General features: G+C 38.1%; 1 protein-coding gene across 3 annotated transcripts in view; it reads left to right on the plus strand.

Moving 5' to 3' along the window:
• Positions 1 to 5,588, plus strand: part of ELF2 (E74 like ETS transcription factor 2) — a 40,119-nt gene extending 34,531 nt beyond the window's left edge. For all 3 annotated transcript variants that reach the window (XM_026668834.2, XM_026668835.2, XM_026668837.2), the window contains 3 exons: positions 1,163 to 1,355; positions 1,650 to 1,991; positions 3,871 to 5,588. In XM_026668834.2, the coding sequence (XP_026524619.1) occupies positions 1,163 to 1,355; positions 1,650 to 1,991; positions 3,871 to 4,498 (1,163 nt within the window). In that variant the 3' untranslated portion in view covers positions 4,499 to 5,588. The remainder of the gene's footprint in view (positions 1 to 1,162; positions 1,356 to 1,649; positions 1,992 to 3,870) is intronic.
• Positions 5,589 to 10,560: the final 4,972 nt, after the last annotated feature.

Genomic DNA, 10,560 nt, shown 5'->3' on the forward strand with positions numbered 1-10,560 from the left:
GCGAAGCCTCCTTCTCTTCTCCCCGGTCCTTGCAAAATTTTCTGCTTGAAACCGGTCCCTGGTACAAAAAGGTTGGGGACCACTGATTTACCTTATAAGTGGTAATAATATTAATAAAAAAAGTTCTGAGCTACCCTTATTTTGCTTCAAAGTTTTTATTTAGAAATTTAATTTTTTTCCTGAAATTTCCCTCTTAAAATGAAGATGCGTGTTATACGCCTGTGCATGTTATACGCCGATAAATACGGTATTACATTTTACATTACATGTATTGCATTATATTCTTAGACCTTTATGTTGTCTAATATACATTAGTTCTTTAGAGAAAAACCTATATCATTGCTGCCCCTACCCTGAAATTCAAAGTAGTATTAAGATATACATATTTGGCTATTTCTTAATATAGCCATATATATTCAGAATGGGAGCCTGTTAAAAAAAATATCTGAGAATGACCTTCATTTTTGGCTTGCTGCTTACAAATCTTGCTAAAAATGAACAGGAGTGCTTGTTTTCTTTTCCTTTTTTTGGCTGATATAAGAATAGTAGATTATATGTTGTTTTGAAGAAAATTTAACTACTTAATCTTGAAGTTATTAATATTAGATGCTCTTGGGAAATACATTTTTAAACAATGTATTCTTTTGATTCATATTTCTGATAAAGCTTTTAATAAAATTGATGCTAACTAGTTTGCTATTTTGGCAAGGAGATAAATTTCAACACGTTTATTTGATTATTTATGTATAAAAGTATTTTTAAATGACGTTAATAATTCTTTCATTCCAAAAGTAAAAAATACGGGATGTTCATTTAGGAAAATACAAATGCATTTGCAAGATGATTTGACAAATACTAACAATTACACAGTGAATTCCTACTCTAGAAAGCTCTCAGTGGATATTTTTGCCATATCATTTTAAATAAGTAAATAACTACTATATGGCAAAAATATCCACTGTAGTTTTAACTATCTCCTTCAAAAAAATTGATTTCTGCCCATTTTGAAAATATATTTAATATATGCTTAGCTTTCATAAAAATACTATGTAACATATCAATTAAATGTTATTCCAATATGCTAGCTTAATTAATTGCATAATTTTGTTTGTTTGGAGGTAATTAGCTTTTTGATTTCCTGAAATATATGTTTTGCAAATAGGAAATACTACCTATTTGTGGGAATTCCTTCTGGATTTACTTCAAGATAAAAATACCTGCCCTCGATATATCAAATGGACTCAGCGAGAAAAAGGCATTTTTAAACTTGTGGACTCAAAAGCAGTTTCCAAGTTGTGGGGAAAACACAAGAACAAGCCTGATATGAACTATGAGACAATGGGAAGAGCCTTGAGGTAAAGAACAAAAAAAATGAAGAAAAAAAAAAGAGATAAAAATATTGAAATTGTTTTTTTAAAGCAATGCAGGTATCATGCTTTCTCTACAACCTTTTTAATGCTCTTAAACTACCATGCCAACTTTTACAGTCCTAAGGAAAATATTATTTACTTCATTTGCCTTCTAAAATTAAGTACTTTAGGTACAAAAAATTGAGATACCACTTTCATGAACAAAGTAACTTAAAGGTTAGAAACTGAATGGAAATAGTTTATTTAAATTAATGTTTTACACATCTGTATTTCTTTCAGATACTATTATCAAAGAGGAATTCTAGCAAAAGTTGAAGGACAAAGGCTAGTGTATCAATTCAAGGAAATGCCCAAAAATATTGTTGTTATTGATGACAAAAGTGAGTGCGGCAATGAAGATTTATCCATGTCTACTGATGAGAAATCATTGGAACGTGTATCACTATCTGCAGAAAACCTGATAAAAACAGCGAGTTCTGCTCGCACAGGAAAAAGCACTTCTCAGTTGACCTGCACAAGATCAGAGAAACCTGTTGCCAGAGTGAGTATCTCCTCACCTGGGCATGAGATGTCATCTTGTTCACCCACCACAACTACCGTTTCAGCAACAACTGCTCCCAGGTGAGTGCTATATGATTTACATACTGAGTAGTCTAGGTCAGTGTTCCCCAACCTCAGCAACTTTAAAATAAGTGGACTTCAACTCTCAGAATTCCCCAGTCAGTTGAAGTCCATGCATTTTAAGTTATGGTTGAGAAACACTGCTCTAGGTCAAGGGCCATATGTTATGCTAAATTGGGGCAAAAATTAAATTAGTCATTTGTGTAATTAAAAAAAAACCCCAAATATGCTACATACTTTTTTCCAGGGATATTTTTATTGTTTTGCTTTTGTGGTATTGATATTATGCAGGTAGTCATCAGCTTAGCAACCACAATTGGGACCAGAACCTTGGTTGTTGAGCAAAGCAGTTAAGTGAGACATCACATGACCCCTTCACCCAACAAGTGCAATTCCAGCATTCCCGGTTAAGGTTGTTAAGCAATCTCATAGTCTGTTAAGTGGAGTCTCAGGCAAGATGTGTTGGGTGCTTTGGATTGGCAGAGCTCATGGGAGGCCTGATGCAGGCCATGTTTGAGTCTCTTATCTGCTCAAGGGCTGAAAATCTTCCCTGCCAACTCACAGCATGCTTCCTGTGCTGAGCCTCCTTACCGTACTGCTGTCTCTTTGCTCTGGTGCTGAAAAGCCTCCCTTCTGAAATGCAAGCATGTTAAACCTCCTCCACACATGAAAGCTGTTGAGGAGTGACAGGATTTTTCTAGAATGAGTTTGGAAGGAATCCCCATTTCCCAGCAGAGAAACAGTTGACACTGTTGCTACAGTTGAATTCAGCTGCTGCTGTTGTGAAGTACCAACAACCCCCCACCCAAAAACAAAAAAAGGCATGTATGCCTTTGCCCTGGATGGCAGGAAAGGGAAGGCAGAGCTGGAGAAAGCCCAAGAGTGACAAAGAGTGATACTCCCTTCCCTTCCTTTTCCTGTCCTTTTTCTCTTTGCCCTCCAGTTAGCCTTTCTCCTCCCCACCCTCTTCTTCCCCTTTCTTTAGTTATTGTTGCTTATTCCCAAACTCATCCGTTCCCTCTCTCACCCCACCCCCCATGCATGCACTCTTCTCCCACTTTCTGCCTTTTCTCTCCCCTACATGTGTGTACACTTTTACACCCATTCACCTTCCTGAAGTGACCCTTTGTCTCTGTTCTGCAGTGAGGATTTTCAGTGTTATAGTGGAGAGGTAGCAATAGGGTAAAGAGCGCATGGTGCATCAGAGCTCTGGATGGAGGCCTAAGTGCTTTACAAGCCATGAAGCATTTTTTCCAAGGCTATTGTAACTTTGAACAATTGTTACATGGACTGGTATACGTCGAGGATTATTTGAAGCAATTTTTGGAGGAGTCTAGGCCCATAACCTATAGCTTTGAAGAGCTATGTGCAGTCCCGGGTCTCAGGCAAAGTTGTTTTAAAAAGAAAGTCTGTTTGTAAATCTCTTGTTTGTAAATCTTTTTTCCTTCTAAATATTTAACTCTTTCTTTCTTTTCTTTCTTTCTTTCTTTCTTTCTTTCTTTCTTTCTTTCTTTCTTTCTTTCTTTCTTTCTTTCTTTCTTTCTTTCTTCTTTTACAAATTTATAATACTAAGGATTTGTCAACTTAAGATAAACAACTGCTGGGCTAATCTAAAATGAAAGTGTTTTGCTTTGCTTTGTTCTGTTACTTAGAATTATCAACTTATTTTAGTAGCAATAAGGAGTGATAAATTAAGTTCTGAAACTTCAAAGAATTCAGTTTGGAATTGGGGTAGCGGAAGAAACCATTGCCTTTACTTCAAATTTGTAAAATATAATAATTGTTTCTTTTTGATTAAAAAGGTCTAGTTTAGTTAAAGCACGTATCTGTGTCACAAATGTTGGTCTTAATGTAGTATTTATCTTCATCTATTTAACAGAACTGTTCGAGTGGCTATGCAAGTGCCTGTTGTAATGACATCTCTGGGACAGAAAATATCAACTGTTGCAGTGCAGTCAGTAAATGCAGGGTCACCATTGATTACCAGCACAAGTCCAACAACAGCAACAACCCCAAAGGTAGTTATCCAAACAATCCCTACAATGATGCCATCATCTGCTGAAAATGGAGAGAAAATCACAATGCAGCCTACAAAAATAATCACCATCCCTGCTACACAACTTGCACAATGCCAGTTGCAAACAAAAACTGGTTTGCCAGGGACAGGGAGTATTAACATAGTTGGAACACCTCTGGCTGTGAGAGCACTTACTCCAGTATCTTTAGCCCACGGGACACCAGTGATGAGATTATCAATGCCCTCCCAGCAGGCAAGCAGCCATACTCCACCCAGGGTAATTAGTGCAGTTATAAAAAGTCCAGAGGTCAAATCTGAAGCAGTGGCTTTAAAGCAGGAACGGGAGATCAAGACCCTGCAACTAGTACAAGAAGAGAAACCAGCAGATGGAACCAAAACAGTCACTCACGTCGTCGTTGTTAGTACACCCTCCACTATTGCCCTACCTGTACAAGTGAAAACAGAAGGAATAGTAACATGCGAAAAATGAAAAAAAAAAAAAAAAAGCAACTGTGAACATTAATTACAGAGACCATTGTGGAATTAAGCAAACTGACATACATAGGAAGCCAGGGAATTGGACACAAGACGTTGAAAGAACTGGTTTTTTAAAAAAATTGTTAATAGTTATGGATATATTAGAAATTTACTGGAAGCAAAATAATGTCCCATGTTTCAGTGGGAATTGAACTAGATCTACACACTGACACAATTGCCTCTTTTATATCAGGGTTAAGCTGATGAAGAAAGAAAATTCCTGGAGCTGAAGGGAATAGCGGGTGAGCACTTAGGAGGCTCACTGCATTACCAGTTACACTAAGACATGGAACACTAAACTGGTTCTGTGAGGGTCTTGGCTTATGTAGATGGAGGGGCTATCTAGAAGAGGCTCATTGTTACACAGAACACATTTGATGCATTTGAATATGCATACCAGCAATTACTACTGTGTACTCACAGTGTTCAACTGGTGCTATGTGAAAAACTCTGCTACTAGGTATTCTTGAATGTGAACAAGGAAAGAATTAAAGAACTTCTTTCAAGAAGTTGAAGAACTTAGAGATTTTTTTTTGTCCCATGCAGCTTAAGCAGATTTTAAAACAAAAGCCTTAGACTGATTTTCAGTTACCTTTGTTGAAATAAGCTAAAGGCTTCTTTGTGTAAAGCATTTTTTATTAAAACAATTTTTTTAAAAAAATCTTATACCTAGCACAGTATTGTTATAGAATTACATGTAACATATTTTGTATGGTAGTCAAGTCTGTTGGTTTCTTAATTGGGGTCAAAGTGGCCAGAGGTTCAGCCTCTTGCTGCTTGGATCACCCACTTCGCCTGGACATCTGCACACATTTCAATTTCAGCTTTTACTCGGTCACTTGAAAGGTCACGCTTGGCATGAACTTTTGTCAGGTAGATTAAAAGCCTGTATATTTTTAGTTGGTTAGAGGAAAGTACCAGTGTTCAGAATGAACTATAATAGTTTGTATATTCAACATTTAAAGTATATTCTATTTTGTTGTACTCTTGTTTCAAAGTGTATTCAAGTAGGTTTTACTGAAATACAGATAATGAAATTTAAATTGGTGGTCTCTCTTTTCCAAGCCTTAATGTCCCCCTGGTGTTCATCCAGATCAACACTGCTACACAGTTTCTACTTCAGTTCTCAAAACGTAGTTTCATAAATAGCACAGAATTGGAAACACACCAAAGAATTAAGTTAATTATCTCAGTTCTTCTACTGAAAATAGGAGCAATATCTAGTGATAACACAGTGAAAAGAACTTGTATAATATAATTTAAACCATCAACAGTGCTAATTGGGTGACTGGAACTGTCTTTACACTTGTGTTATACTGTCTTACAGTTTCAAAATGAATTAAGCGTTGTAATAGCCAGCTTCATAGGAGGTGAATGGGATTCCTTGAAAAGGAGGGGGAAGAGGCATCCAAGTGTCAAGCATAAGAAATCAGGACTCCAGCTGTGCATTTAACACAATGCCAATGAGTAAAGACATAAGCAATGAGCTTAGAGAAGCAATTGTTGCAGCCCATCAATCTGGGAAGGGTTATAAGACCATTTCCAAAGTCCACCATTCTACAGTGAGGAAGATTATTCAGCAGTAAAAAACATTCAAGAGTGTTGCCAATCTTCCCAGGAGTGGATTCTCAGCAAATTCACCCCAAGGTCAGGCCCTGCAATGCTCAAGAGAAATTTCAAAAAAAACCAAGAGTTAGACCTCAGACTTTACAAGCCTCAGTTAGCATGTTAAATGTTAAGTTCATGACAGTGCAATTAGAAAAAGACCGAACAAGCATGGTTTGTTTGGAAGGGTTGCCTGATGAAAGCCTTTTCTCTAAAAAGAATATGGCAGCTCGACTTAAGTTTGAAAAATTACATCTGAGCAAATCACAAGATTTCTGGAACACTAACCTTTGACAGATGAGACCAAAGTGGAGATTTTTGGCCATAATGCACAGTGCCACGTTCGGCAAAAACCAAACAGCATATCAGCACAAATATATCAATCATCAAGCATGGTGGAGGGGATTTGATTTGGGCTTGTTTTGCAGTCACCGGACCTGGATGTCAACATTCCAGCGATTGCCCTAATTAAATGAGCCTCGAGCCAAGCTTCAAAAGAATCCAAATTCCCTCCCCCTCCTGCTTATGGCAACTCGAAAATGAGCATAGGAATGCTTTACGAGTTGACATTGGACACTTTGCAGTCATTGAGTTGACCATGAACCCTCTGCCTACCAAGTATTCTAGAGTTAAATGTGAGGTCAGATGTCCGACAGTTAAAGTTAGGCGACACCAAGAGCTGTGGCGGCACAGTGGTTAGAATGTAGTACTGCAGGCTAACTCACTGCTCACTCAAGGAGTTCCAATTCTGAGCAACTCAAGGTTGACTCAGCCTTGCATCCTTCCGAGGTTGGTAAAATGAGGACCCAGATTGTTGGTAGAGGTATGCTATCTCTATAAACTGTTTAGTGAGAGGTGTAAAGCACTGTGAAGTAGTATATAAATCTAAGTGCTATTGCTATTGGATCCTGCAACAGAACAATGATCCTGAGCACACCAGCAAATCTACAACAGTTGAAAAAAAAAGTGTTGCAATGGCACAGTCAAAATCCAGATCTCAACTCGATTGAAATGCTGTGGTGGGACCTCGAGAGCTGTGCACAAACAAATCCCCGCAAACCTCAATGAATTGAAGCAATGTTGTAAAGAAGAATGGGCCAAAATAGAATAGAATAACAGGGTTGGAAGGGACTTTGGAGGTCTTCTAACCCAACCTCCTCCCTAGGCAGGAAACCCTACACCACTTCGGACAAATGGATATCCAAGATCTTTTTAAAAACTTCCAATGTTGGAGCATTCACAATTCTGGAGGCAAGTTGTTCCACTGATTGATTGTTCTGTCAAGAAATTTCTCCTTAGTTCTAAGTTGCTTCTTTCCTTCATTAGTTTCCACCCATTGCTTCTTGTCCTGCCCATAGGTGCTTTGGAGAATAGCCTTGACTCCCATTTTTGTGGCAGCCCCTGAGATATTGGAACACTGCTTTCATGTCTCCACTGACCTTCTTTTCATTAGACTAGATATACCCAATTCCTGCAACCATGTTTTAGCCTCCAGTCCCCTAATATCTTTGTTGCTCTTCTCTGCACTCTTTCTAGAGTCTCAACATATTTTATACACTGGCGACCAAAACTGAATGCAGTATTCCAAGTGTGGCTTTACCAAGGCGTTATAAAGTGGTATTAACACTTCATGTGATCTTGATTCTATCCCTCTGTTTATGCAGCCTAGAACTGTGTTGGCTTTTTTGGCAGCTGCTGCACACTTCTGGCTCATATTTAAATGGTTGTACACTAGGACTCAGAGATCCATAATGATCAGGTAACCAAGAGAACAAAATAAAACATAATGATGGGAGACTGAAAGTCATACAGAAAACAATTATTTAAAAGTTATTGCTGCTAAAAGTGGTTTTAGGAGCTATTCAATCATAAGGCTGCTTAGTTTTCCACATATGATTTCTACATTTTGGCTTTCTTTTGTGAGAACTTTTGTGGAAATTTGCTTTCCCAAACTTCTGTATTTTAAAGGGCAGGTCATCAACAGTTCTCTTTTCTTGAAGTATGGGGGGGAAATATCTCCAGATTTTACAGAGTTAGAGATAGTTGAAATTGAGGTAATGCTTAATTGGGAAAGTTAACAAAGCTAGAACTTACAGCTTAATCCCCGACCATACTGTATATGATGATGCTGGAATTATTTGCAGTATGAGTACTTTAACTTATATTAAATATTTGGAAGAATATTGGACAATATGTTATCTCAGTTGTTGCATTCTATTATTGCAAGCTACTTCTGCAGCCAGCTGCCTACAATTTGGCAGTTCAAATTCCACCAGGCTCAAGGTTGACACAGCCTCCCATCCTTCCGAGGTGGGTAAAATGAGGACCCAAATTATTGGGGGCAATATGCTGACTCTGTAAACCGTTTAGAGAGGGTTGTAAAGCACTAAAGTGGTATATAAATCTAAGTGCTATTGCTATTCTGGCCATTTGCAGTTCTTTACATATGACAATTTTGTAAAAATGTCTTCACTTCTAGTGGTCTCCATTTTCTTTTTTTTTAATAGCAGATATCTGTCATATTGCAAGGCCTTTTTCTGGGATTGTTATATATTCCTTGGAAGAACTTGCTGTTGTAATTGGAATTATGTCTTATAAAAATACTCCTTGAAGGGAAAATATGGCCTATATCCAAATAAGGATGACATCACTTAAATTGTGCTAGTGTCACGGATAAGAGTTCTACAAATTATGTAAGCACTCTTAGTTACTGTAGACAGAGTCAACCAGAAAGGGTTGGTTCCATCTTTTCAGGCAGCAAGACAATGATTACATATTCTCTCTTATCCCATGGAGGATTTGCTCCAGTCTTTATGCTCTGTCTTGTAGACAAAACTTCCACTTTCTATGAGCTCCATTTTGGGAACTAAAGATCAGTGCTATCCTGGCAATGTGAAAAAGCATTCCAGCACAGCAAACCAATAGGAAGCTGTAAGCAACAGGCTTATTTGGCCTGCAAAAACAGCTTAGGAGATGGGTCAATCAGGACTCCAGAGTTGATGGAACATGGAAATAAGGAGTGGTACCAGCTTTGAGCCCAATATAGAAGGCTTGAATGCCAGTTAGAACCTTTTTGTCTCTTATCTTGATAGGCTAGACCAGGGGTCTCCAAACTTGGCAGGTTTATTCTTGTGGACTTTCAACTCTCATAATTCTCCAGCCAACTATGCGGTGGGCTAGAGTTGAAGTATTGAGTATAGAGTTGAAGACAAAAAGTGGATGAAAGCTTCAAATTATCACCCTATTTAGTGTTTGGTCATAATTTAGCAGCCAGTATCTTTACAGAGCCCTGAGATGCAGAGTCCCATTTCCAGGAGCTCTTGGCTGAAATAGTTAAAAGGGAAATGGGTGAGATTAAACCTAAAGAAATCTAGTAGCAGTACTTGTATCTCCTACCTAAAGGAATCATGGATTGGGTAGATATGTCAAGCATCTTCATAAATTTGTAAACAGTCTTTTTAAATAGTTCTTGAAGGAGAAGTGATGCAGGACGGGACAGGATACTAAAGAGATTCCATGACATCTACACTGGGAATTGGGGCTCCTTATCCTTACCAAAACTTGGCTGTGTGGACAAATCTCTGTAGAAGTCAGGTACCTAAGAGAACAAATTCATAAACTAACTGTAGCAGGAAACCTTGGTCAGACATCGTAGGGACAACCTGTTGTCTGCATATACATGACCTGTGAGTCACACATTTGAAGATGGTCCATCAGTCGCAATATCACAATAGCTTTTCCGGGAAGTAGCTGTTTGGAGAGGCAGTAGAGAAGGCTTTGCCTACAGCCCCAATGAAGGAAGAATACAGATACAAGAAGATGTCTTAAAACATCCTGCGAGACTAGGAAGTAAAATCTCAGCTTCTTTAGATAGCAAGACCACCAAAGTACTCATTCTATAGCTAGGTAGAAGAATGAAGAAATGCTTCTTGGCATAACACTACAGGTAGTCCTTGAGTTACAACATTTGTTTAGTGAAAGTTACAACAGCCCTGAAAAAAAAAAAGACGTATGACTATTTTTCACGATCAATTTAGCACCCTCGTGGTCATGTGATCAAAATTCAGATGCTTGGCAATTGACTCATATTTATGATGGCTGCAGTGGGGGACCTTCCTTGGGGGGGAGTCATGTGATCACCTTTTGTGACCTGATAAAATCAATGGGGAAGCTGAATTCACTTAACAATCCTGTTACTAACTTAACATCTGCAGTGATTCACTTAACAACTGTAGCAAGTAAGGTTGTAACATGGCAGAAATCTCACTTAACAAATGTCTCACTTAGCAACAGAAATTAAGGGCTCAATTGTGGTCGTAAGTCGAGGACTACCTGTATTACTTTCCATGTGGGTGAATGACTATAGAAATTCTAATACTCTTTGAAATATCATCAAAAGCAATATGCAGG

This window comes from Notechis scutatus, chromosome 4, assembly GCF_049901735.1.
Source record: "Notechis scutatus isolate UNSWTSFEM ecotype Mainland chromosome 4, rNotScu1.2, whole genome shotgun sequence".
NCBI lineage: Eukaryota > Metazoa > Chordata > Lepidosauria > Squamata > Elapidae > Notechis > Notechis scutatus.